The sequence below is a fragment of the Archocentrus centrarchus genome, chromosome 19 (assembly GCF_007364275.1).
Source record: "Archocentrus centrarchus isolate MPI-CPG fArcCen1 chromosome 19, fArcCen1, whole genome shotgun sequence".
Taxonomy (NCBI): Eukaryota; Metazoa; Chordata; class Actinopteri; order Cichliformes; family Cichlidae; genus Archocentrus; species Archocentrus centrarchus.
In genome coordinates this window covers 7,346,361-7,373,249 of record NC_044364.1, presented here as the reverse complement: position 1 = coordinate 7,373,249, position 26,889 = coordinate 7,346,361, and the positions used below count along the sequence as shown (strand labels likewise).

The following is a 26,889-nucleotide window of genomic DNA, read 5'->3' as shown; positions in this document are numbered from 1 at the left end:
ATACATACATTATAATAACTGAAAGGAAATCATTTCAAAAACATAATCTATATGTATTTTTGGAAAAACCTCCAGGAATCACCGTAATACATAACTCATCTGCAGTCTAAGAAATGTGGAGGGAAATTAGGTCTCAAAATGGTCACAAATGCTTACGAAGAAAAAGAAAAGAAAACGTCCGTGACTTTGTATTTGGATTGGAACCGTGTTTGTAGCCAGAGGTAAGACATCTGTTTTATAAGACAAAAAAAAAAAAAACTGTGCAGATTCTCAAAGCGTCATCTGCAAACATGATCTGTGAAGTTAAGTTAAATATCTGTATGTAAATTATTAATATACATTAAGGCTGTGCTGCATGAATTTCTAAAAGGTTTTGCATGTGCTGAAATGTGTTTTGCGTATTGACCGGAATGCACATTTTCAGAACTCAGAATTCCACACAAATCGTGTGCGTGTGTGTACATGTTTACACACGTCTACACACACGTAAATATGAACACATTTGGATGTGTTTTCATTTGCAGATCACTAAATATACATTTGCGACCATTCTGGAACCAACTTCTCTTCATTAAAAAAAAAAAACTATGTAATTTTCACCCCAATAAGGGCGAAACATATATTTAATTAAACCTTTAAATTTGCTCTTTTTCTTGTTTCCTTTACTTTTTGTGTTAAAAATCATAAAATTTGTAATCAAAATGCAAACATCCCATTTTGCAGAAACCTTAAGTCTTTTTGTCCTCACTCTTGAACATTGTTACCATACACTCCTATGTCACTAGACATGTAGATTACAGAAGCACAAGAGTATTTTACTCACTTGATACATCAGCACCACTATGATTGGTAGCTCTGCTAACACCTTGAGAGACAAGGACCCCCGCGGGATGATAGTGTGCTTGAGGCAGAAAGAAAAGAACAAATATAAGTCCTGAGTTACATACACGCTGGTCGTGAAAACTCATTCCAGGAAATATCTACACTGCTGCATAAGGAGCAGGTATACAGCTCAATTTTAAAAAGTGGAGTAATAACTGCCAGTGCTTGCACATTTTCAGGATTTTTCCTGCAAAGTCATGCTTCTACTATAGTTTATGTCTACTGAAGACCAAAACTGTTTGTAAGGAAAACAGTTAATGCAACTCACATTCAATAATGGAGCAAGTTTGTCAGTGAGACAAACATTAAATACAGCATCACATTAAACTGACAACATTGTGTGGCTTATCAAAATTCAGCTTACCCTGAGCAAAGGATTCATTACTATAATAATGCTGAAAGCTTATGTGTCTAAAATGTAAAACATGTTACTGCTTTAAAAATAACAGCATAGTGTATTATTTGATACATTTTTACTGCAGTTTCTCTTAATTGTGTCAAAACAGTGCACTACTACCCTCCACTGGTTACAGACAGTACTGCAAGAAGCAGGCAGTATTAGAAATAACAGAGTGGAGATACAAACACCTACAAAGCAGTGATTAGCTTACTGTTCGTGTTTCACTGTCCTCCCTCTCAGGCGCAGTCTTAACCAGCACCGATGTGATCATCCCCACCATTTCTGGTGAGGGAACTGTGTTCTCTGCTATCACCTGTGGATTCTCAAAATACCTCGCCTGAAGAAAACCAAAAAAGAAAGGAAAAAATAGAAGGAAAGTAGGAATTCATAAAGGACACAGGTGACAAGGAAGATGTGAAGTGCTTCCGCTACAAAAACCCAGTCAAGTGAGAACCAACACTTCTTTCACTACATGCAATACCACCTGCTGGGAAGGCCGTACTTACAACAACTTTAGGAAGATCTTTGTAAATCTGCTTCACAAAGTCCAAAAAATGGTGAATCTGAGAAGAGAAGAATACAGTAAACGTGTTGATCTAATACTCAGAAAATGCTCAAATTCTCTATTTTTCATGAAGACTTAAACAAACCCACTGCTCTTTAAGAATTACATTAGTAGTTTTGCCCCAACTCGCTCTCATTCAGGTTTTCTTCTCCTTAACATGTTTCTTCTTTTAGTCATTATTCTACTGATCATTATTTAAGAGATAAAGTATTTAAGGTATTCATTAATGATGACTGTTTAAAGGTCATCACATCTCACGAACATTTACAAAAATGTGTTCTTAATGGGATCATAACACGTTCTCATTAAGAACAACATTCATGAGCGAAGGCCGAGAGAAAAGATGGGGCAGATTTTCTGAAATACCATTACAGCTCCCAACAAAATTTAAACACGGGAGACACTCACCTCCTGAGAGATTGGAGGCCGGAACTGTTTGTGTAGCTCAATAATGATGCGAAGGCATATCAGTACATTTTCCTCACTTTCAATCTAGAACAAAAAATGAGGGGAAAAATATGAACATACATTAAAAAAAAAAATAAAGCAGCCACCCCTCTTCCTGTGTGCTTTGGATACTTACATACATGACAAATTACTCATTCTTTTGCCTACTATCCACACTGAGCGGTAAAACCCAAACATCAGCATGCAAAATATTTGTGCCAGAGAAAATCTTCACTTATTACGTAAATTTTCTGAAAAAATGTCCAATTGCAACAATTACCACCAGAGGGAACAATCTGCAGCATTTTTGTGTGAATTTAACAGACTAAATCAAGTAATCACAGTAATGCTGAATGCAGTAAGAATATTTACAAGACAAGTTTAAAGTAGTTGACAGATACAAAACCATGAAATTTAAGGTGTTGTACGAAAACAAGGGTTCACACCTCCAGGAAGCGGAACATCACAGAGAGGATGTTTTTGGTGTGTGGACGAAGGTGCTCATTTGTTGGGATGCGATGGATGATCTCCAGCACTAGCTTCCGTAATTGCTTAAAAAAGAAAGAAAGTAAAAGATAACTCAAGTTTGCATAAACTCATATAATTTATTAAATCTAACAGTCACCAATTTCATGAAATGTTATAGTGAATTTCAGTCACTAATATACCAGAAACATTTTCAACAGCTCTGGTAAAAAAATTAAAAAAAATAAATCCAGTAATGCAATTACTGAGGTTACTGAGGTAACACAATCAGTCAATTAATGCATTTTCCTCTGGTTCTATATTGCTAATCATCCATCTAGATTGTTTGGTGTGAGCTAATTAGAACTGGCGATATCAGCTGTAGAGAGGTCTATGTGCTATTTAATATAATGGAACTTTAAAGGAAAGACTTTTTCTACTGTTTACGCACAAGAACGAAAAGAAGCAGCTAACAACACCGTTCAGAGATAACTATCCAACTGATGGGTCTAGTTCAGTAAAAGAGAAATTAGTTCCCACATTAAACTTTGATTAACATTGGAGTAACCATGTCCGGATGATTTAATCAAGTGGTGCTTTGTGCGGCACAAGGAAAGTGCCAATTAGTTTCATTATAATGAAGAGAAGGCACAGACCTTTAAAACAGATATCTCTAAAGCTCACAGCAGTGCAGTCTAGATAGATAGATAAATAGCTAAATTGATAGATTCTGTATTGGTTGTGAAGGATATTCAGAAATTTACATAGTATTATAGGCCAGAAATAAAATAAGTACAGTTGACTTTAGGGTGAACTTCTCCTCTAATCCAAAGGCAACTATGAACCATAGTGCGTTGGAAAATGGCTTTGATTCTAACATGTTACGGTTTACAAACTTTAACTGCAAGGAAAAAAAAATTAGCATTTCTTCTTCTTATGATTTTTTTCCTGGATAACTTTAGTGATAAATAAAAAAAAATAATGGTGAGTATAAAGCCTCTTTTCCACTAGTACCTACTCAACTCTACTTGGTTTTCGGTCCATTACAATTGAGTTCCACCTCAATGTGGGTGAGGTCGTTATAGCAAGGAAGCCTGAAAATCCTGTGATATCATCTGTATGTGACACAAACACAATCGCTCCATCTAGCGCCCTCTGGATCCTGTTGTCAGCCACCCAGCACAAAAACATCTGCAATGTCGGTTAGTTTGTATCCATTTCTCTCGTTGCTGGGTTTGACTCTTTTGAGGGAGTCGCTTTCATGACAAATCTAGTGATGTCTCTCCTTGATCAATCAGTAGCATACAGTCTGTTGAGGCCACATTTTCGACTCAGAGTAAATAGGTACTACAAAGTATTTGGTATCAGGTACCTAATGTAAAACCTCAAAAACTGAGTCAAGTTGAGTAGATACTAGTGGAAAAGAGACATAAGAAGAAGCCCGTGTACTCGTCTTTTGCCACTAACCTGTGTAGGTTTTTCCTGAAGAAACTGCACCTCTCCATCCTGAAGAAATGTAAGGAAGCGAGGGATGATATGTTCTAGGAAGGTGGAGTACTGAGGTGAAGAGGTCACATTCTGAAAATGACAAATAGCAAAACTGTCATAAGACTAGCCAGTGGTTTGTCAATTGAGTTTCTCAAGGATTGTTTACCTGCATGCAGCAAAAATGTAACTGGTCAAGACTAAAGGTCAAACAGACAGATTACAAATGGAAATCAATATGCTTCCTGTACAAAAGCTTTTTTTCTTTGTGTAAACATTCTCCACATTCACATGCAAATATGTGTTTAAGAGCAGGATCCCAGCTACCACTCAACAAATTCTCACACAATTACACTTTAGTAAGAGCCATATAACCTCCCAAAAAATCCATCATAATCTATCTGCAGAGACAATGAAAATGAATCCACTCCATCACACAGTGAAAACATTCATCAAACTCACCTCAAAGTTCTCGCTGACCTCCTGCATCATCTTCAGTTTAGTTTCATCAGCTGGAAGTTGAAGGACAGAGTGTCGCCATTAATCAAACTTGCTAATGATACAGTTCCGCATGTCACTGTTATCTCCCAAGTGCTCAGCAGGGGCTCTCAGATCTTATCAGTTTTGCTTTCACCGTCCAGAGTAATCAAAAGGTACATCAAGAAACACACTCTCACACACTCACACTAACCAGCACTCTCTCACACGTGTACCTTTAACTGGACTAAAGCGTATCGCTCTCATCACATTGCTCATGCTAAGCACAGGGTCCTCATCTAAGAAATCATCTATTTTTTTAGACACCAAGCAGCAATAACAAGGTGTGTCTAATAACTAAGAAATCATAAGAAATGTGTTTATTAGCATTTCTAACTTTTCTAACTATTCCCTTACCCATCAACAAATCTACAAATGTGTACACTCACTCTTTCATGCACAAATTGCATTTAAAGTAACACTTTTGCCAACAGCCACAGCTCTTGATATTTGCTTGGGTTTCTGTCGTTGTTGTGATTTATTCGATGTGTCATAACAACAAAGAAATCTTCGCTAATAATCCTATTAAATCCTACTCCACACACAACTTTCCAGTACTCCTAGAAACTATTAAATGTATATGGCAAGTAACTATGTCTAATTTGGATAAGTTGTCTAAACATTTATCCATTCTGCATGTTAACTCTTCTTCAGGCTCTAAAGAATTAAAAGTCTATGTAAAAAAGAAGCAGTTATCTGCTGAATAGGAACTTTAAATTACTGCTGGATAAAACTTTTTAAATGAGCACAAAAACTTATGAAGGCATTTCTGTTTTTACAGACTTATAAACACAATTACACCCAGTTCAAACACCAAACCTGCTTTTGAAAACATAAAACTTAACCTTTCTCATTCCCTTTTTCCCCAAACATCTGACACTAACAATACACATCAAGGTTCATGAACTTACGTGTGTTAGCATCTGTGAGAGCTGCCACAAACTGCAGGTACTTCTTCATTAGTGTGGTCTGGTCCACCACAGTGGGGCTGGGCGCAGGTACAAAGGCCATGGTGGCAACACGGGCAGACTGGGCTGCAGTCCGCACAGGTCTACGCGATCACTACAAGGTCATGTACACTGCGTTAAAGAGGACATAAAATACTTATCTTTGCTCAGACAAAAAAAGGAGATGTATTTAAAGCAGCGTTTCACCAACAAACCGGTAACATCCATAAACAACACGCCGATAAACGGACGCAAAGTGATGACATCACTATGCATCAGCTAGCCCAATTTCTGTGCACTCTGATAGGGGTTGATAAATAAAATTTAAAAATATTGAATTTCGGGATAAAATGGGAGCCACTCTTTTGTTAAGCTGCGTTACTCCATTACTCATGTGTCCAATAAAACATGAATTAGCGTTTATGCATGTTGACGGAACCGCTTGGCGAGCAGTCATGCTATGCTAGTTTCCTCAGAGAAAGAAAGCGCTCACGGATCCCACAACATTAAACTCTTTATAAGACACTACAAACAAGAGTCACAAAGAAAAAGCACCTTTGCTCCGACAAAAATAAATTCTCAAAAAGTACTCGCATCTAAGACTCTATGAAAACCGCTTATATTTATCCAAAGTTTGCAACAGAGAGCGACTCTTCTACACTTACCCAGCACCACCGACAGGAAGCTATCCCTCGCCTGTATCCGCCGTGCTCGCGCTCCAGTTTGCGCCTAACGGTGTGTGGTATCCCTCCGCATACCACATATCACTGCATAGTTTTAACAATTAAATGAGGTGTGACAATGCTTGTTTGGCGTTTATACATGAAGAATAGCTATACGCTCGACTTTCAGCTCTGTAAGAATGCATTTTCTTAATGAAAAGGTTTCATTATAGTACCCGCGGAAGAACATACAGTAACAAAACAGTGGCTATAAGACCTTCGTTTTCGATGGTCTTCTGGCTCTCAGGCCTCTTCATCGGAGGAAGTAGTTTGTGACATGGTTGCTGGAGGTAATAGATTACCCTGTGAGAAAGGTGTTTCATGAATAAATATAATATCAGTGTTAGCTGTGTAGCTAAGATATATTCTAATATAAGCAATCCTTTATAGAGGGTTTACACGTAGAAGTTTATACTAATGGGTTTATTTAAAGGTTGGCAACTTGAGCCTTGTTTTAAGTTATACACACATTTTCTGCTTGCCAGGTTACGCCCCAATACCGTTGGGACAGTAAATAAATAAATTCAGAAATTAACAATAGGCCGTGAGTTTATATATTAGTAAGCCACCAAGCCTTCAGGTGTCTCTTAAATGTTAGTAAAATAATGTTTTAAGTGTTTTTTTACACGTTAGATTTTGCATCAGGAGCAGCCGCTACTGCTGGAGAACAATAAACATTGTCCAGGGGGATATTGCTCTGCATAGCAAAAGATTAATAGATAATCTTAGTAGCTAATTACTAATGTATGAAGAATTGCATTCAATGAGCCAAGGGATGCAGTGATATTTAATTTCAATGACGTTTATCCAATTTGATTCATGTCTTCATACTGCTTTATTACTTAATGTAAGCAGTTTTAACCACAAGATGGCAGCCCACTGAAGGTGGTTCTGGAGTCTCTCCATGTTCTGAAATTACCAGTGCTCAGAGTAAAGTGAATATGATGCCATCCTTTATTAATAATAAAGCAGTACAGACTACAAGTGTTGCAAACATGGCACATTATTATTGTCACCTGATGCCTGGTTATTTGAGTTTAAGGAGAGCAAAACAGGAATGTTTTGTTTTTGTTTTGTTTTTAAGTAATTGAGACTGTCATATGACTGGGACAATATTAAAGTAAATATGTGCAACATTTAGTTAGTTTCCAATAAAACTGTATGAAAATAGGCAAAGAAACTCCAGGTTGATAAGATTATTATTAAAAAATGACTCCATTCTGGGGTGACAAATAGCTTTGTTATGTCTTTGCTTTATTGTGTTTTATATAATTTTTGCACTAGTTCAAAATATTTGAAAATACAGCGCTGTGCAAAAGTCTTGAGCCACTCCTCATTTATTCCCATTCTTTTAGTTGAATATGTGAAAAATGCCAAAGGTAACACAGTTTGACAGGCATAAAATTGTATTTTTGCACCAATAAGGTGATTCCCAGAGAGCTGTTAGCCAAAAACCTGGCATATCTCAGTATGCTGTGCAGCGTGTCTGTAAAAATTTAAGAAAACTGGACAATTGGAGTACAAAAAAAGAAGCAGCAAGCCTAAAAAACTGTCTGCAGCAGATGAACAGTATCTGAAAGTCATGTTAAGAGACAGATGCAGCTGATCCTTCAGTTGATCCATCTACTGTTCATTAAAGCCTCATTAGCAGTGGTCTCAGTGGAAGACTTTCAAACTCGTTAGATTAGTACAAAATTGGTTTTTGTCTTTACTGTATTTCCTGCACATATTTCCCATTTTCCTAGGAAAGCATAAAGAAATGAGAGGTGCTCAATACTTTGGCACATTACTGTATCAATAACTAAAGTTCTATATTTTGAAATGAATGTAACAGTGTTCATTGATCCCCTTGACTCAGTTCTTTGTTCCATTTTGAATTGAGTCGTAAGCTAAACAGTTATTATATGAGATCAGAGCATGTAACCTTTTCGTGATCATTTTTCAAACAGCTCCCAACTTTCATTTTGACCATATTAAGTTGCTGTCATGCAGGCTTTTGTGGTTCACAAATGACAGCGTATATATAATGCTTTTTTTTTTTTTTTTTTTCATAATGCTTGTTTTAATAGCTCTGGAAATAATGAAGTCTGGTTGAAAGATGATCATTATTTATCTTGCACAATCTATCAAGCCTGTGTCCTACCCACAAGCTTTGCTAATGGGTTTTAATTCTCTCCTTCACAGCCCTCCTCCTCTTCCTCCTCCCCCTCCTCCCATAGACTGAAGCCACTGGCACAAAGACTGCAGAATGAGATATTCCTCTCACTGAATGCCACATATGATGTAAGAGTTAATCTGACATATAATGTGACTTTCTCATTCTCCTTTGCACTCTATGTTCCCTAAGTAATAATGATCTGCTTGAAGATGTTTGTCTCAGGCTTATTGCGCTGTCCTGTTTGTTTCATCAGTATTTTTTTTTTCTCTCGCTCACTGATGGGGGCTTTATCCTGAGAGGGAAGAGTGGATGACACACTGGTTTCCAAAACCACTCATCTGTCCATTAGATATGTGTTTTTCTCAGTGCGCTGCAGCGACTGCCACTGCCCTTATGATGAAGCCGCATCGCCCCTGCATTATTTCTTCCATAGAAAGAAGTGCACTTTCCTTGAGACTGAGTCTGAATCATCAACAATACCCTAAAATCTATTCATGCTTCTGGAGCTCCTGCGGACATTCACTCTTTTATTTATTTATTTATTTTTATATCCACTCCCGAGGTCTGCATGCATAAGAGGACATGTTCTATGTGACACACAAGCTGCTGTGTAAAAGACTCACATCAGAAACTGCTCTGTGCTGAATGTGGCTGTTAATGAAAAATCAGAATTTTATAATGGCAGTGCTGTCCCTAGTTTATTCAGTGTTGGGAGTTTCATTTCCAGGAGCTGTTGCTGGCAGTTAGCTTATGTCTACGTTCTGTAATAAACAGAAAAAAGATGTGATGGTCTAAAATATTTTGTGTTTAATCATGGCAGGCAGGGGCTGTCACTGATTATTGTATGCACAAGCACAAGCAGCTAAACCCCAGGGCAAACTAATGGCATCGCCGGCCAGTCCCTGCCGCCTGATCTTGCTTCTAATGCTTTCTTTTTTAATCATCCAACATATTTGCGATAATGTTCCCCGAAGGTTTTGGATTATTGTCCTGCTGAGCATTGCACTTACATGAACTAAAACTATGAGAGATGCCAGGTATCACATTTAAGTCACTTAAATATGAATCAAACGAGTCCTAACTTTTATGGCCTCTGGACCCTCACAACAAAAGCTGTGCTTAGACTAGGTGAAGCCTTGTGTCGCAGTTCAAATGTCTAAGGTGTTAGCAGGTTTATTTACAAAAAACAAAAAAAGAAACAGACAAATGGTTTCAAAAAATGTTTCAGACACAATGATGCATAAGTGTAACCACAGTTATTTTCCCCCTATTTTCACTCCCAGTAAAACATGCAGCATTATAACCCCTTCTGCTCAGTGACTTTTGTGACTTTTTCTTTCTTTGTTGGAATCCTAACTATATCTAGCTGTAAATATGTATAACTTTACCTGAATGTGCACGGTAATTAAAAATAGTTCCAATTCAAGTTGCAGCAGTGAGAATAAATGTTACCCCTAATGCCACTTTTTATCTGAATGGCAGGCGTAAAAAGTCAAATCTGACTGGATGACAAGCACAAGTTCTCTGATAATTATGTAAATCCTCTTTTTTTGCCACATTTCTTTGATCATTACATTAGAACAAATCCAAATTTCCATGAGCTTTCTGCTGTTTTAAATCCCAGAATTGAACAATTTCTACTCAGTGATCAAATGATTTTATTTCATCATCCCAGAGTGTTAAAAAAAAAAAAAGACCCTGATTGACTTTGTGGTTTGGATCATGGTTGGATGCCATCTTCAAAGCACAGCGGTAGGCCTTCCAGTCAGCACAACAGGCTTTATTGACCTTTCACAACTAGGCAGGCAACTGTTGCTAATTGTTTACCACCACATCCTGTTTCTTCACCGCTTGCTGTATTGAAGAGACTCACCTGCACTGGGAATGATTTGCTACGTTTTTTGTTTTTTTTGGCGGCTGTAATTCTGCTCCTAAAATGCCTTGAGGCCATGTGTGTTGGTGCAGTGTTTAAAAATTAATGCAGCCGAACATAGCTGCATTATCACTTGAATGCACTACCTGCCAGGACTTACATAACGAATACGTTCGGAAGTTACTGTATTTTTATTATCTAAAAACTATCATATACACCACCAGACCTGGACACATACAGCACACACATATCGGGAAGTGGAAACTAATTAACTGAGAAAATAAGGGGTGAGGGAGGGTGAGCATAATCATAAAGAATAAGTATGAAAATAACCACACCCTTTGATCGACCACACCTTTCAATCCTATCATTGTCCGACAGCGACTTAAAGTCTTAAAGTCTTAATCAGCTTAACAAATCATCATTTAAGCAAACGTTTCACCCAGACTCGGTGACGTCAGCCCACTACAACACATCTAGGACTTTCCACAGACACCTTTTTTGGTAATCCTCTTTCCCAAGAGGAGCTGTCTGATCAGCACCACACTGTGCGCTCCGTTTGTGCCAGGAATAGTTTCGCTATCACAAGCCACACTAACGGGCTTACACTGGCAAACTACCCTGAACAGATTTTCCGTTCTTGATTTTGCTCGTTAGACACCATGGCGCTACTTTGTAGAGATAGTTATACATGATGGTTTACGCGTAGACGCATTTGGAGTACACCTTTACGCACTGAACAGCGGACTCGCCTTGGAGTGCTAAGAATTTCACGGTTGTGTTTTCACCTACTCGTCGACCTTTCCGAGGGATACAAGCCGCCGGTATGCTTACACTTTTGTACGGAGTGTTGTGTTTTTGTGCTCTGGGATGTGGTCAGTTAACAAGCGGCCAGGCGGACGATGGAAAGCGCTACATCTGTCGGGCAATACCCCTCACGGGCGACGCCAGTTGCCCCGTGACTTTGTTACCCGAGCTAAATGCCGGGAGTCAAGAAGAAGAGCTCAGAAACACGGTCATGCAGCTACGAGAGACGATTTTACAACAGAAAGAAACGATTTCCAAACAGCTCGGCACTATTAACGAGCTCACCACCAAACTGTCTCTGTGCGCCTCAGCCACCGCCGATAGAAAGTACGACAAAGGGGGTTCGTGGGGCAAAGACAAGCAAAACACGATGGGGGATGTTCCCGGGGATCCAAATGAAACTATCGACAATCTTGGAAAAACAATGCAGGGACTCAAGGACCGGCTGGAGAACCTTGAGGTAAGACGCCATCGTTGCGCAAACCACTGTGCCAAAACCTATCCCTAACACCCTAGTTTGATTACGGATTGCGGATTTAAAGGGATTAAAACAAACTCTGTTTGCACAGCAACAGACTTCTGAGAATTGCTACTGAATTTCTCGCGGATAATCAAAACAGTAAGTGGGCAGAGATTATACACCTAATTGTTTAATTCTGTGTGAGGCAGGACCTCGGGTGACCTGCGATCACTTTGCTTGTGCATTCAAGAGACTGAACAGTGTCTTCTTCGTAGTCTTATCATGACTGCCTCACAGAAAATACTCAATTTTAAGCCCAATGTGTGGCTCTCATGTTAAAGTAATTTTGTGGATGATCCTGACAGGAGTGGAAAACTGACCAAAAAGTTTTACTTAACTGAATTTGTAAACCCATCAATCAGTCATACAGAAGCTTATGGCTCTCAAGGGGCTTAGTGTCCCTGCTTATCTTTGTGCACTTCCTGCTCATGATCAAGTGTTTATCCTTCCTTAGCAACAGCAAATGAGGGCCAACATATCCGGAGCCTCATTCCCCAGTGAGCTCCGTGACCTGCTGCAGCAGCGTCTTGGGGAACTGGAGAAACAGCTCCTGAAAAAAGTCAGCACCTTGGAGGCGGAAAAGAGCATGCTGTCCAATGCAACAGCTGCGTACAGGCTGAAAACAGAGAGCACACTAAACGCCTTGGTGGAGAGGATCAATGAGTTGGAGAAAGGTACAGCAAAACGCCAACTGTCAAATCAGATTGCATCACTAAAGCTGCAGAGATGAAATCAAGAGGAAATGTTGTTTTGAGATATAAATAAGGTTCAGTGGTATATACAGCACATTCTATGGGATGGATGATTACACAGAGAATAGTGTCACACAGAAGGAAAATTATGAGTGAATAAAATGTGCTGCAAACTCATTTACTATGAAACAGAGGGCAGCACTCAGAATAGTCTTGATGATTTTATGAATCATAGCAGCCTCATGGGTCACCTCTCCCACATCCATCTCTGTGGGTCTTTTCTGCCCATCTTATTACAGGTGGAGGAGACTTCATGTCCCCAGAGCAGTTTAAGCTGTCCCTGCCCCAGCGTACCAACTACTTGTATGGCCGTATTACCAAGAGCTTGCCGGAAGGAAATGTACGCTTTACTCTCTGCATGTGGATCAAGTCCAGCGCCAGCCCTGGTATAGGCACACCCTTCTCTTATGGTGTACCAGGGCAAGCAAATGAGATTGTGCTGATTGAATGGGGCAATAACCCAATTGAGCTCCTTATTAATGACAAGGCAAGTAATTAAATTGTCATAATTATCCAGTAAAAATCATATTTGTCCAAAATGGACATGTTTCAAAATTACGATTTCTTCACAACAATAGGTAGCCCAGCTTCCATTGGAGGTACGTGATGGTAGGTGGCACCATATCTGCATTTCTTGGACTACACGAGATGGTCAGTGGGAGGCTTACCAAGACGGGGAGAAGCTGGGAGCTGGTGACAACCTTGCGGCCTGGCACCCCATCAAACCTGGAGGAGTCATCATCCTGGGGCAGGAGCAGGTAAAATACAATACAATCTTTGATGAATGTCTCTATTTTTAGATTCATAATCAAAAAAGTCAGTTTGCCTGAAATGATACGGCTTCATGAAGTGACCATGAACTGCCTAGTGCGTCACTTTCACGTTAAAACAACTCGAAAATGTTTTAACAAGTACTTCTCTAATAAGAAGTGTTATTTATGAGGTGTCTCTGCAAATTGCAGCTAGAAAGAAGAAAATTACCCAGATTTAAAGCAGCACAAATTAGGTGCAGGCTGGTTATCAGGACGAAACAATTATTAGAACAACAGTAAATCTGTCACTGCCCACAGATGCTGAGGGCTGTCTCTCTGAATGAATCAATGTATCATTATCTCTGCCAAGTAGCTAATAATGCATGTTTTTATTGAGGTTTGTTTGTTTCGCTTTTAGTGGGTTTACACAAAACCCACCCCAGTCTATTTTCATGACACCTCCTGGTGCGGAAAGAACCATTAAATATTTGGTGTGCGTCCAGATCACTCTTTAAAATTGCACAAATGGGCATTTGCCAAGGTTTGTGGTCTTCAAGTGGTGCTTTAGTTAAAAAAAAAATGTCATATTGCTGTTTAGCTCTGATACCTTTTATCTATTCCATATTTTTATTATGGTATCTACTGCAGCAGCTTTGCATGATTCACACTTCAAAATAACTCTTATTTATCTCATACTGGGCTTTGATACATCCTCTTTGTTGCTCCTCTGGCTGAAACAAGCCGTCTTACCTCCTCTCCCTTTACAGCCAGCCTCCTTTTTCTTCTGATTGGCTATTCCTTGCTCTCTGTACAGCAGAGTGGGTGGAGCTGCTGTGCTCACAGCCAGAGATGTGTGGCTGAAATTATGGTGTTTAGAATATCCAACTCTCTTTGACATCATACTGATCCAAGAGTTGAAAAAACAGTGTGAAACTGGATGTTTAGAACCCTCTGAGGTCCGAGCCTTTGGTTCATAGGGATTACTTGTACAAATGCCAACTTCATTATTTGAAACTTTGGGCATCTTTAACACATTTGCATCCACCACTGGACCTAAAATATATATCATTTTTTTTGTCTGTTGGTTTGTAAGGTGGTATGTCAGTCTGCCACCTTGATTTAAACAGAAATATCTGAGCCACTACACAGGCACATGGAAAGCACAAACTCTGCCAATGCCAATGCCAGTACTCTATCTTTAACTTAAAAAAAAAATAGCTGAATACACACCAAAATTGCATGGGTTCTTTATATGCATATGTTTCTTGACATCTCCACTGGGTTTCAGTTTTATCATAATCTTGCTGACAAACACATAAACAAGAACACAGGAAGCAAAAGAGCTGTGCATTTTATAGACTGCACATAACAAGGAGTGCGACTGCAGTTCAGACAGATGATTGTGTCATACAGTCGTTTTAGGTCGCTCTAGTCTCCTTAATATTCTCTGAAGATGGTAAGAGAAGGCGCTTCAGCTATAACAGGTCTGTTTGTCTAAGGACTTTGCACTCTGGTCTGTCTCTCACAGTTTTTTCCACCGGACATGACAAATAAATAATAAGTATTTGTCATATTTTAATCTTGAAATTAACAGTTTGAGAATACTTTAACTAAGTTTTGTTTTTCAAGCAGTTTATCTGCAAGACAGAGGCTCACTATAATAACTGAAGGAGAGCCTTTTATTCCAAAACCACAGCAGGTGGCAGACAGGGAAGCCTGATAGACACTTTGACAAAGGACTGTATAAACACAAAGGCTGAACGAGGGAACGCAGTGAGAACTAAATCTACTACAGAGAATAAAAATCAAGACATGAATCAAAGCACAGAAACATAAAACTGAAATTTATCATGAGGATAACATGAAGTAATACAGCAAAATGTTCAATAATATCACAAGAAACAAAAAGTCTCCATCTACTAGAATGATAAAGAAATCAAAACAGGAGTCCAACAATTCAACAAACACACAACCAACAAACAAAACTCAAACATATTAACCATGAATCCAATATTCAACCATGACACCATCAGATTATTCTGCTTTTGTTTGTTTGTTGGCCACAAAGCAGTCCTTGTGCTTATAAGAATTTTTTTAAATTAAATTATGAAAATAAAGCCTTGGCAAAAGAAGAGATTTCTCAGAAAATAGATGAAGGACCTGACTTGTGTCCTCAGGGGTCACGTAGCGCTGACACTAGAGCAAAGCAAGAGCACTTTAAAAGACAGTTCAAAAGTTTAATGAGTGGTTCATCCACATTCCCACTGACTGCCTCCTCCTCCGCTCTGGAAGAGGTAATTACCTTTGATAATGTTGTTGTTGATGCTGTTTAAATTCACATCCTGCTGTTTATGGCTCTTATAGGACATGGTGGGCGGGCGCTTTGATGCCGGACAGGCTTTCGTGGGCGAGCTGAGTCAGGTGAACATTTGGGACCGTGTTCTGAAGCCGGTGGAGATCCAATCTATGGCCAACTGCACTTCGTACATTCCCGGGAATGTGATCTCCTGGCTGGCGAGCAATGTCGAAGTGTTTGGGAGGGGAGCGTTCAAGAGGCCCTTGGAGATATGTCAGGAGCGGCTGCCCAACGCTTAGATATCTCAGCCTCTCATGCTAGCATTTCCATCCATTCAGCTTTTTTTTTTTCCAAGTTGTGTTCTATTACTGTAAGACAGCTTGTTCACTTCACTTGTAGATGGATGCTTTTCTTAGCCTGGTTTACACGCAGATTTTAGGGGATAATTGAACCAAGTCTGACTGTTAGATATGTAGCAGTGAATGTGGGAACACACCAACATGCAAACTGTTTTGGGCAGCCTGAGCACAATCACTTCTGGTTGTTATTTCCAGTGGCTCCTTAATGACAGCAGTTTCTCTGCCACAATTAAGATCCTTGGCTTCAGTATGCCACCCATAGTAACGTAGTCCCTGCAGGTATTAGTGTTAAGATGTAAAACAAACCCACTCCTACGCTCTCACACACTCACTCCAAAGCTCTGAAGTAATGAAAATCCACTCTAGTCCAGCGCACTCGTAGTATGAAAAATGCATTCAGGTCCAGACCAACTTTGCCATTAACATGTGAGTGAGTGTTGCATGCTGTGTGGGAGGAAAGATTAAAAGGGTGACTAATGTTATGCCTCCTCTTTAACCAGGCAGTGGGGCTTAAAGCCAGTAACAATCTGAACCTCACATGTTCAGTTATTTTAAAGGGGTGACGTCTGAAGAACATATTTTATGTGGCGGTGACGGTCACACGGATCACCTGCGATAGACCGAATTCTGTGTTAGAAATGCTGCTGATTTCATTTTACAGCTTGCATTGTGATAAACCGGGTTGGGAAGCATTACTGTCTCTTTGCATATCCGACACCAGTGATGCTGCTTAGCACAGTGCTCTCTTCCTCACCTTCTCCATAATAACAAAAACTGTTTAAATGGTGAATCATGCTGAAAACATACTCACAGCTTCTATATTGTGAAGAAGAAGAAAAAAAAAACTATCAAAACCTTATAACGTGCGCTTGACTTGAATGTAAATTTGAATGTAACTTTCTAATATGTAGTGTCTCTGTCCAGAAGGAAAATGTATTTTTTTTTAAAATATGATCTGTTTTTAGCACAGTATAATCAATCCCATTGTCCTGTGCCTTCTTATATAAATGCATAAGTTGCCATTAATGTTTTCCAAGTGTTTCTAAGTGTTTAATGTGGAATGAAAATGTGGAAAATAAAGAAAATTATTGCTGCAAAATGAATCCATAAGCTTCATGTTGAAAAGGTATGTCCTTAATATTAATATAAAATGTTTTCCTGAGGTTACTGTCTTGTAGACTTTGTTTTAAAATGATATGGACATGTACACCGGTTTAAAAATTGCCTTGTTCTTGTCAGAATGGTTAGTTGAGGCAGGAGTGGCACCAGCAGTTATTAAGACAGACTGAGCGGGATCTTTAGGCTCTGATGGCGTCAGTCAAGCAACAACAGGTGTCCCTGGTGGCATTAGCAACTCTGAACAGATGAGAGAGGTCAGGAGTCACATCACAGACACTCTTCATTAGACAAGCAAGTCTCGCACAAGGGCTGAAACTACAGGGCACACATTCATTTTATTTTATTTTTTTGGAAAATAGACACTGATCATTTAAGCTTCAGTAAAACCCAGAATTATGGAATCCAAAAGAATACAGTACTTGATCTTGAATGAAAAATAGCCAAAACCTGTTATACTGAAAGGCTCTTTGTAGAGGGAAATACTCACTGTGCTCTAGCGAACCAATAGTGAAGAATAATTTGTATAATTCACAGAGGTTGTTTTCAGGGGATTTGCAGAGGTAAGCATTTAAGAAGCTTAAGAAGCTGGTAAAAGGAAAGCACACCCTTTTAAAATTTTAAGGTCTAGGACATAATAAACATAATCTGGGCCTTAGAAGGTCTGAATTAAAAAAAAAAAAAAAACACCAGATGAACTAGCCTGAACCACCATTCTACACTGAGAAAGATTATTCACAAGTGGAAAACATTCAAGACAGTGGCCAATCTTCCCAGGAGTGGATATCCCATCAAATTCACTCCAAGGTCAGACCGTGCAACGCTGAGAGAAACTGGAAAACACCAAGAGCTACATCTCAGACTCTACAGGCCTCTCTTAGCATGTTAAATGGTAAAGTTCATGACAGCACAATTAGAAAAACACTGAACAAGTATGACTTGCTTGGAAGGGTTGTCAGGGGAAAGCATCTTCTCTTTAAAAAGAACATAGGAGCACGGCTTAGGTGTGCAAAGTTGCATCTGAACAAACCACAAGACTTCTGAAACAATGTCTTTTGGACAGATGAGCCCAAACCCAAAGACAGCACAAAGACCTCATTCCAACTGTCAGCACGGTGGTGGAGAGGTGATGATTTGGGCTTTTTTTGCAGCCACAGGACCTGGGCCACTTGCAGTCATTGAGTCTCCCATCAGCTCCTCTTTATGCCAGAGTCAGATGTGTGGGTATCTGTCCAACAGCTAAAGGCAGGAAATTGTTCACAGCAGCAAATTAAAGTTAAAGTCTAGACCTCGACCTGATTGAAATGGGTGAGACCTTAAAAGAGCTATGCATAAATGAATGTCTGCAAATCTCAATGAAATGAAGCAACATTGTAAAGAAGAATGGGCCAAAATTTCTCCACAAAAATGTGAGCAACTGATAAAGTCATCCAGGAAACAATTACTTCAAGTTTCATTTAAATGTGTCTTAAACTCATGCACTGAGACCAGGCCCTTATGTTTAAGGTCTTTTTGTAATTCATTCCATGTAGAAGGAGCAGCGAATTAGAATGCTTTTTGCCTGTCCCAATCCTGACCTTGGGAACAGACAACAACAGACGATCCTGAGACCTCAGAGTGTAAGGACCTGAACTCTTCTGTTTGGTCTGAAGACAAGAGGGAAGCAGACCTAATACACACTTATATATCAGAATACACCATTACCTGCGAGCATGAAGGGTGGACCAGCTCATACAGCAAACACTGATGAGTAAGAGCTTTAGAATTTGAGATAAATCTTAATGCTCCATGATACAAAGTGTCTAGAGCACGTGTCAAACTCAAGGCCCGTGGGCCGGATTTGGCTTGAGTTTATATATGGCCTGCGAGATGATGTCATATAGCTATTATTAATGGCGCTCCCACCACTTACACTACAAATCCCACAATGCACTGCAACAGATGGCAGGCCAAGACCTGTGCGCGAACACATTTTCCATGTTGCCAATGAAACACTAATCAGTGATCAGCGGATAAAAACATCAGTCAGCACTTTTTACCTTAACATTTATGCTAGCGCACTAAGCACCATAACACAGACAGTGAACTTTTTAAGAGGCAAAGGTTGGAGAAAATAGCTTTTGAATTTGGTGACGTGCCTCATCACACAGTATCGATGCCAAGTGTCGAGTTCGTGGAAAGTAAAGGAAAAGAGCAGGGCTCTGGAATGAAAGGTGTCTCCGTGAGTCGGCCTTTCTCTGCGACATAACGAATTATTTAAAGCGTTAAACCTGCAGATTCAGGGACATTACGCGTGTGATTGCCAAAAAAAAAGAAATAAATCAGTCCGGGTCTCCACCGCTGTGTTTCCAGCTGCGCCTTTTGCTGATAAGCTGGACTCACTGCGCAGTTTAAGCAGCATTTTTCCTACTGTGACGCGCAGAAATTCACATCACATTTTTTTACCTGAAAAATTTGCAAATTTTCATCAGCTTGAAATATTCTCATTTTGCCTGTTATTTTTAAAGAAAAATATAACATAATATTTTATTTAATACATTGAGGAAAAAGTTGCTGTATTCTGACCATTCATTTTCATATTGCTGATATATATGTACCCATGTACCCATGACCACATCCAAACCTCAAAGCTGGCAAAGCTTCAGTAGAAATGAGTGAATGTAACACAGTTGAAAGCTAACATGAGTTTTTTTTCTCTCTCTCTCTCTTAAAAAATGTGACCAGCTGCAGACTAACTTTTTTTTTTTTTTAGCTCAAGGTCATCCTGATATTCATCTTAGCATCTGCATCTCCCCACAGTGTCTTTGACAACCAGCATTCATCAAAGCACTCACAATTAATAATGCTGACGTCTCTAACAGAGAACACGCTATATCATTAAACACCATCAAGGTGAAAAAAAAAAAAAAAAACGCATAAAAATAAAATGATTGACGCCAGAGGAGTTAAAAAAAGATTCAGAGATTTTATGTAAGGTCATCTATTGTTTTTCTACTGAATTTTATTTAAGCCTTTCTTTCATCTCACACCCATGTTTTGGTTTTGAATAATTAGGACTTTAGTTATTTAACAAAAATTATGCCACAGAATCAGTGTGTGTCAAACTAAGGACAGCTCATGATTCAATAGCTTGTAGAGCTTCCTTTTGCTTTTTTTTTTTTGCTTTTGTATGACTTTATCAGTCTCTCACATCATTGTTGAGGAAGTTTGGCCCATGCTTCTTTACAAGGTTGTTTCAGTTCATTGAGGTTTGCAGGTATTCATTTATGCATGTCTCTCTTAAGGTCCTACCACAGCATTTCAGTGAGGCTGAGACTTTAACCGGGCCATTGCAACTCAATGATTCTTTTCTTTATCTTGGCATGGTGTGCACTGTGTCTTTAACCCTGGTGTGGTGGTTAGTGCTATTACCTCACAGCAGCCTGTGGAGTTTGCATATTCTCCCAGTGTCTATGTGGGTTCTCTCCCAGTCAAAAGACATGCATGTGGTTTGGTTAACTGGTGATTCTAAACTGACTCTGGGTGTGAATGTGAGTATAGCTGACTCTAGCTCTGCGACAGACGGCAGCTTGGCGACCTGTCCAGGGTGTACCCAGCCTATTGCCTGACGACAGCTGGGATATGCAACCCTGAATCGGATAAGTGGAAGAAAATGGATGAACAGATGGATTTTCTGGCCAGTGACCCAAAAACATGTTGCCTACACCAGCCTTATTGAAGTTTGGTTAATGTTCATTTTCACGACATCCATCCATTCATTCAATTATATATATTGTACTGTGCATTGAATTGTATCAGTATAAGCTGATAGAAAACTTGAGGTTTATTTATAAAAAATCTACTAAACTAACGTCAGTGCCAACAGCCTCACATGTACTTTGTTCTAAGTTCTAATGAGAAAATATTAGCAGCCAAATATGCTAATTTAAATTGTGAACATGAGGAACTTCATGATGTTAGCATTTTCATTGCAAGCTGCAGTTTTTATGTGGTGTAACTTGGACGTCCTCCCCTCTCAGTCACATGTCATCTATCCTGACTGCCAGTACTGTAAATTTATTCTGTTTAAACAAGTTGAAATGTTTGCTGTGACAGGATCAGCTGTCTTTGCGAAACACCTTTTGCATGTCTGTCCACCCCAAAAGAGGCCATTTTTTTTCCCATTTAAGGTGGTAAGTTTATTCTTATACAGATACAAATGCTGTTCAGAGTCAAATCTGAAACCTGCAATCTGGTCTCTGTAAATAAATTTGACTTAACTAATGGTAACATTAGCATTTTTGTTCTATGCACAGTTGTATTTAAGCACAGCTATACAGAGCTGTTGAATACTGCCTAGGCTTGTTCAATATGCTATTCATAAATGAAATAAGCCTGCAGGGTCAATAGGGTTGGCAGGCATTCAAGAAAATACATTGCAAAAGTATGCAGTTTTATATCATTCTGGTGTGCTACATATCATCAGGCAGCATTGTTATAATCCAGCCTTCTTATCCTTCACTGACAGTTTTCTTTTTTACTTAGAACTTAACAAACCAGTTTCCCTTTGTTTCCTATTGCTGTGTTGCGCTCTGGGAAGCTAACCATCAGTCACTTTGTATGGCAGAGAACTGCCCTACCTGTTGAATTTCCAGTAGCTGTCCAACAAAATTCTTCTATCAATCCGTACTTGTAAAAAAAAAAAAAAAAAAACTGTTTTGCTTGTTTGTGGTAGTATTATTGCACCACCTAAAACAGTCTTGGTCAAAGGTTCAAGGACAGAGGTCAAATATCAGTTTTGTGCAAAAAAAAAAAAAAAAATTTAAATCTTGTGCAGTTATCCCTCAGCATTTAACACTGGAAGATAAATGTATAAACAGTTGTTTCATTCTTTTTCTGGAGAGCAACAACAAAACGAAGTTTTGTCATGGTCATTTTTTTTTTTTTAATAAAAAGTGGAATGAATGAGTTGTCCGATCCATTCACAGCATGATTATTAACACTCATTGTTTAATCATGACCTACACTTGAGCTGTTAATTTTTTATGAGTTTATTTGAATGTCAGCCTGAGCCCTGTGACTCATTAATTGATCGCCATCATTATTTTATGACAAATGCAATGTTTGACCTATTAGCCAAGTGAACATTAGCAGTGAAACCATTAATTAACCCAGTTCAGGGCTTAGTGCTAAATATATGCAGGCACCTTATTTTTTTTAGACAATGCCATATCAAGCGATGATGCCTTGCACCCTGATCATGCACATTTCAGCAATATATATCTATATTGAGACATGCAGGATATACAGGGTGACAGTGTGCATTTTCCTTTGCCAAATGCATGCATGTGTATGTAGCCACACTAATGGGGCACACAGACGAAAGGCAGGAAAAAAAAAAGCAGTGTGCTGGTTAAGAGCAGCATTGAGTCCCATGTTGTGACAGAAGTGGCTCTTTCTCTCCTCTCTCCATGTTGGAGAGTTTCAAAAGAATTGAGCTTTGACCATCAGAGTCTTGGTTCTTCTGAAACAGGGCATTACTGGAAGCAGAAATCTGCAAGATGACATGAAACCAAAAAAATATCAGCCAGCTTCAAAGTTGCTTTTAGTTAAAATGCAGCTTCACAGTAAGGTAGGTTGAAATTTCTGCGTTTCTGCGGTTTGTAATTTATTGTTCAAGTGTGATTTATTTCTGGAAATAGGCAGCCTCCTTGTGGTCTCACACAGCATTTAACTGCAATCACTGGCACCCACTCAGCTACTGAAAAATAGCATAAAAGGCTACTTACATAAATCCTAACCACAAGGATTTACATGATTGATGAAATACACAATTTTAAAACCTCTTATTAACATGATTTATGAAACATTTGCAATGAAAGCTTTGTTTAGTTGTAATGATCAGTACTTATGCCTTTATCTTATGGATTCATGGTTAATGAAACATTATTTTAGTGGTATAAAAAAAACCACATTACGTACCTTTGCTTTGTTGTGGTGATGAGGGCGGCAGGCGATGACTGTGATGAAGGACAACGTTGCTGCGAGAATGGCGGCACATGACAGGATGAAGAAAATTTGGGCACTATCTGTAATTAAGGTAGAAACAACATTACAATCTGAGTGAGTGTCGGTCTGTTGTTTGAGACAATAAAAACTGAAACCATTATATCACATATATTACTTGGGCCATGTGTTGCCACACTACAATGCTGCACACTGTAAGTTCCAAATTTGCCCCAGAAAATGTGCGTTTCTGTGCGAGTAAGAAGCTGACACTAATTTTGGCTCAATCGCAACAACGAATCAATTGAGCACAGCAGACGTGTTCGGACCAGTCAGATCATTCTGCTCTGCCATGCTTGGATTCCTCGATTTTCACTCTTCATTCTCTCTCTGTGGAACTAACGCAGCTAAACGGCACATGAAACACCTCATGACACAGAAACAGAGTAACAGGAGATGGCTTGTCTCTGGTTTAGAGTATTTAACAGTATTCTTGCACTTATTCTAAAAAGTCAATGATTTAGATGAGATTCAGTGGAATTATATTAAAGGAGAAACTACCCACAGACTAATAAAAATTTAGTGAAAATGAGTGCCAAGAGAGCCTTGAAAATGGCCATAAAATTGCTAATTAATTTACAAATCCAGTTTCTAAAAGGTTGCTTGAGTAGCTTTGTTTCATGATTTGTTTAATGTTCCTCAACACAAAATTGGGAAGACTTTGAATAGCTTTCATGTTAAGCTGCATTAACAGATTGTAAATGTGCTGGGAGTAGTTAGGGAGTCTTAAGGTTAGATCATTTGCAGAAAAAAAAGCATGTGGAAACCTAAAACGTCTCTTGATTTAGAATAGTAAAGGTGTCTTGAACAGCTTGGGTATCTCCAGGCTGAGCCTTCAGGCTGACCTGTAGCAGCAGCAAGGTGTCTTTGAATCCCTTTTTGGAGCCTTTAGAAATCATTAAGCACAACCCATCCTCAGTACTCAAAACTGAGCATGCTGCTGAATCATGAACTCCTCTGTGTCATTTATGATCAAGTAGTTTAGTTCTGCCAGTTTAAACTTTACAATATATTCATCTGACTCCTCACTACTCAGTAGAACTAATGAAGCTATTAGGAAGATGCAGTCTAGTAGTAATGTTGATGGATGTGGCCAATCTAGTATTATAAGGAGGAAGCTTTCTGGTTTTCTTACCCTTCAACTTTTATTTCTGTCCTTTCTTTATTCTTTTGCAATTTAAACATTTTCAGCTGCGCTTTGGTTAGGTTTTTAAAAAGATTGCTATTTGAATAAAAATACATCTGTGTGAAAACATCAGTCAGATCCTGCAGAGCCTGTCTGGCAGAGAGCACTGAAGAGAAACTTGTCCCGTGTGGAAAGAATCCACACAAACGCAGAGTTTCAGCCGTGTTGTGTAACATCGCGACAGCACATTCTGCTGTTATCCAATAAATTTTGCAAAGGGGTTCTTTTAAAAGTTATCACACAACAGCAAATGATCCTTAAAACCTTTAAAACAATTTCTCTGCCACACAGTTTCTTTCTTTCTCTCCTTTTCATTCCTCTGCTTTTCATTATGGAAAGCAGCCTGTTAGCCTGCAGGTGGTTACTCACTGTTCCTCCTGACGTAGAGGCTAAAGGAGGTCTGCAGCTTGCTGACGTCGTTACGGAGGCTGATGTCCAGACAATGGAAGCCAGCAGAGGTGAAGGTGTGGTTCAGATTGAGCATGTTATCATACAGCATGGTCAGCGTGCAGCCCTCCGTCATGTCTGGCACGCAATTGTGGAGGAAACGCCAGCAAGCCCACATGGGAGGACTAAAGATACACATACGAACAACACACAGGAGATTTTTTCTTTATAGTAATGATTATCATGACAATATTATTTTATATTAAAAGCTGAATGAAAAGCAGAGGACACTGTTCAGTCTCACTTTCCACCTTCTCTTACCTTCCATCAACATGAAAAGTCAGTCTGCTGTCCTGCGACACCTCATATTCTGATGGCCCCTTCAGTTCGATGTGTTTGATGGCATCTGCAAAAAAGTTTCAGCTATTAATCATTTCATCCTTTTAAGTTTCTGGTTTTCCACACAAAGACCACAAAGGTCACGATTATAACATTTCGCTGATTGTCCCTTCATAAATCACATTAATTCAACTTCGTTTCACTCATGGTCACCCGTGCCCCCTCTGCACCTCGAACTCCCATCTTTAAGTTTGAGAAGCACCAGTTTCGAGACACCTTCACTTAAAGAAGTGCTACAAAAAGTGGTTTCTAATAAACCTGTTTTAATGGTTCATTTAGTGCCAGATGAGAGCATTTACATTAGGTCATTTGCAGGGATGCTCAGGCTAAAGCAGTCTGCCCTTTTCTACAGAAAATTGCTGAAATTTTGTTTTAAAAAGTGATATTAGAATATGTTAATGCATATATGAATTCAAAGCTGCCCACCAAGCACTTGAACATCTGTGGAGTAGAACTCAGTGACCGGAGCTGCATATTTGGTCTCATTCGCTCCCACTTTCAGCCACATTGTGTAGTTTCCTGATTCTGGGTAATAATAGCGGACAACCGGCTCAGTGCCTTTAATCACTTCTCTGTAGCAAAGATCAAAAAAAGAACGTAAGACAAAGAGAAGAAACTTGATTATTTTTCCTTTTTTAACTATTTAAAAGTGTAAGAAGTCATACCCGTTCCTAGGTCCCATGTATAGGTGAAGTTTGTGTAAGTGAAATTCTTTTGGGGATCACAGAATTCAAACGTGGTCTCTGTGGAACATCTGACGCCAGTTCTCCTCTGTCTCTCACATAGGTGGCATTTCCCTCCATTTGATAGAAAACAAGCTTCCATGCAATATTTTCTAGTTAAAAAGAGAAGCTGTGTTTAGTTGTGAAGCCAAGATTTCTGTGTGAACAGTAATAAAACAGAGAGAGAAAGAGAGAGATCATGGATTACATACTCAAATCTGACTCCGTAGTCCCCGTTACACCCGGGAGGACCAGTACGGGAAGCATCAACATCCATGCAATGTGTTTTCTGTAAGCACACATATGAAAATTTGAAAACATGTCAGTAATTGTCTTTAATGTAGCAGTTGTTCAACTTACCCGTCCATATCTGCTGGTCCTCTCACAGTATGAAGTTAGTTCTGAAAACAGAGTCGACTGGCATCAGGGAGAGAGGAGGGAACGCCGTTCCTTCTGGTCTGCCAGATTAAGAGATACGAGCCGGAAAGGCTTGAAATCATAACCATGCATTTTAATCACATGGAAGAAGAACAACAATTGGTTTTTGAGTAGGAAGCTTCAGCCTGGGTCACATTACTGTCAGTCATGTGGGACAGCTCCTTAAATGTGGCAGGTTTTATCTCTGCGTTTCTTTGAATTGGAAATTAGCATCAGCAAAACAAAAATTGCACAACCACTTGTTACTTGTTACTGGGACAATACTTAAATTGAGTTAAGATTTAGTTAATAGGTTTGTTATTACCCCCCCCTCCCCATATCGCCTACATCCACTGTTTTTGTTTTAAATGCAAGTATTTCAGTGTACAGGTAACACAGAATGAATCAAGTGGAGCAGATATTCATATATATGTATGCTCCTGATTTATTTTCTGCCTAGTTACAGTCAACAACAACAACAACAACAACAAATATGCCCAAAATGCTGACTTAAAGTATTTTGATTACATGTACATTTTCATGTAATTTTCTTACTGAAGCGCAATGCTTAACACAATACTAAAGTACAGTTGTTGATTTACTTACTGTTTCATTTTTCCTCTATTATTTTCCACATTTAAGCTGAGATG

General features: G+C 39.1%; 3 protein-coding genes across 8 annotated transcripts in view; 1 reads left to right on the top strand and 2 right to left on the bottom strand.

Moving 5' to 3' along the window:
• Positions 1-6,433, bottom strand: part of trrap (transformation/transcription domain-associated protein) — an 86,178-nt gene extending 79,745 nt beyond the window's left edge. For 3 of the 6 annotated variants that reach the window (XM_030754528.1, XM_030754531.1, XM_030754532.1), the window contains exons 1-9: positions 6,394-6,425; positions 5,693-5,860; positions 4,707-4,756; positions 4,227-4,337; positions 2,741-2,845; positions 2,256-2,339; positions 1,789-1,845; positions 1,494-1,619; positions 824-901 (exon numbers count right to left, since the gene is read on the bottom strand). In XM_030754528.1, the coding sequence (XP_030610388.1) occupies positions 824-901; positions 1,494-1,619; positions 1,789-1,845; positions 2,256-2,339; positions 2,741-2,845; positions 4,227-4,337; positions 4,707-4,756; positions 5,693-5,792 (711 nt within the window). In that variant the 5' untranslated portion in view covers positions 5,793-5,860; positions 6,394-6,425. Of the gene's footprint in view, positions 1-823; positions 902-1,493; positions 1,620-1,788; positions 1,846-2,255; positions 2,340-2,740; positions 2,846-4,226; positions 4,338-4,706; positions 4,757-5,692; positions 5,861-6,393 lie in introns of those variants that run through there. The other 3 variants (XM_030754533.1, XM_030754529.1, XM_030754527.1) reach the window with 3 other exon arrangements.
• A 4,621-nt stretch (positions 6,434-11,054) lies between these two features.
• Positions 11,055-17,055, top strand: nptx2b (neuronal pentraxin IIb). The gene is made up of 5 exons (XM_030754958.1): positions 11,055-11,748; positions 12,263-12,482; positions 12,800-13,047; positions 13,139-13,318; positions 15,677-17,055. The coding sequence occupies exons 1-5, from the start codon at positions 11,308-11,310 to the stop codon at positions 15,905-15,907; spliced, it is 1,320 nt and encodes a 439-aa protein (XP_030610818.1). The 5' UTR covers positions 11,055-11,307; the 3' UTR covers positions 15,908-17,055.
• Positions 17,056-22,120: 5,065 nt separating this feature from the next.
• tmem130 (transmembrane protein 130) lies at positions 22,121-26,293 on the bottom strand. Its single transcript, XM_030755816.1, is given in 9 exon segments — positions 22,121-22,616; positions 23,045-23,151; positions 24,684-24,886; positions 25,023-25,107; positions 25,527-25,670; positions 25,766-25,855; positions 25,858-25,935; positions 26,035-26,111; positions 26,183-26,293. Coding segments are annotated over 9 exon segments (933 nt in total). The 5' UTR covers positions 26,191-26,293; the 3' UTR covers positions 22,121-22,475.
• Positions 26,294-26,889: the final 596 nt, after the last annotated feature.

Excerpts from the sequence above, each read along its gene's own strand:
- nptx2b (XM_030754958.1), top strand. The coding sequence starts at position 11,308 with ATGCTTACACTTTTGTACGGAGTGTTGTGTTTTTGTGCTCTGGGATGT. Across the intron at positions 11,749-12,262 it reads ACCGGCTGGAGAACCTTGAG|CAACAGCAAATGAGGGCCAA; the intron begins GTAAGACGCCAT and ends ATCCTTCCTTAG. Across the intron at positions 12,483-12,799 it reads GATCAATGAGTTGGAGAAAG|GTGGAGGAGACTTCATGTCC; the intron begins GTACAGCAAAAC and ends ATCTTATTACAG.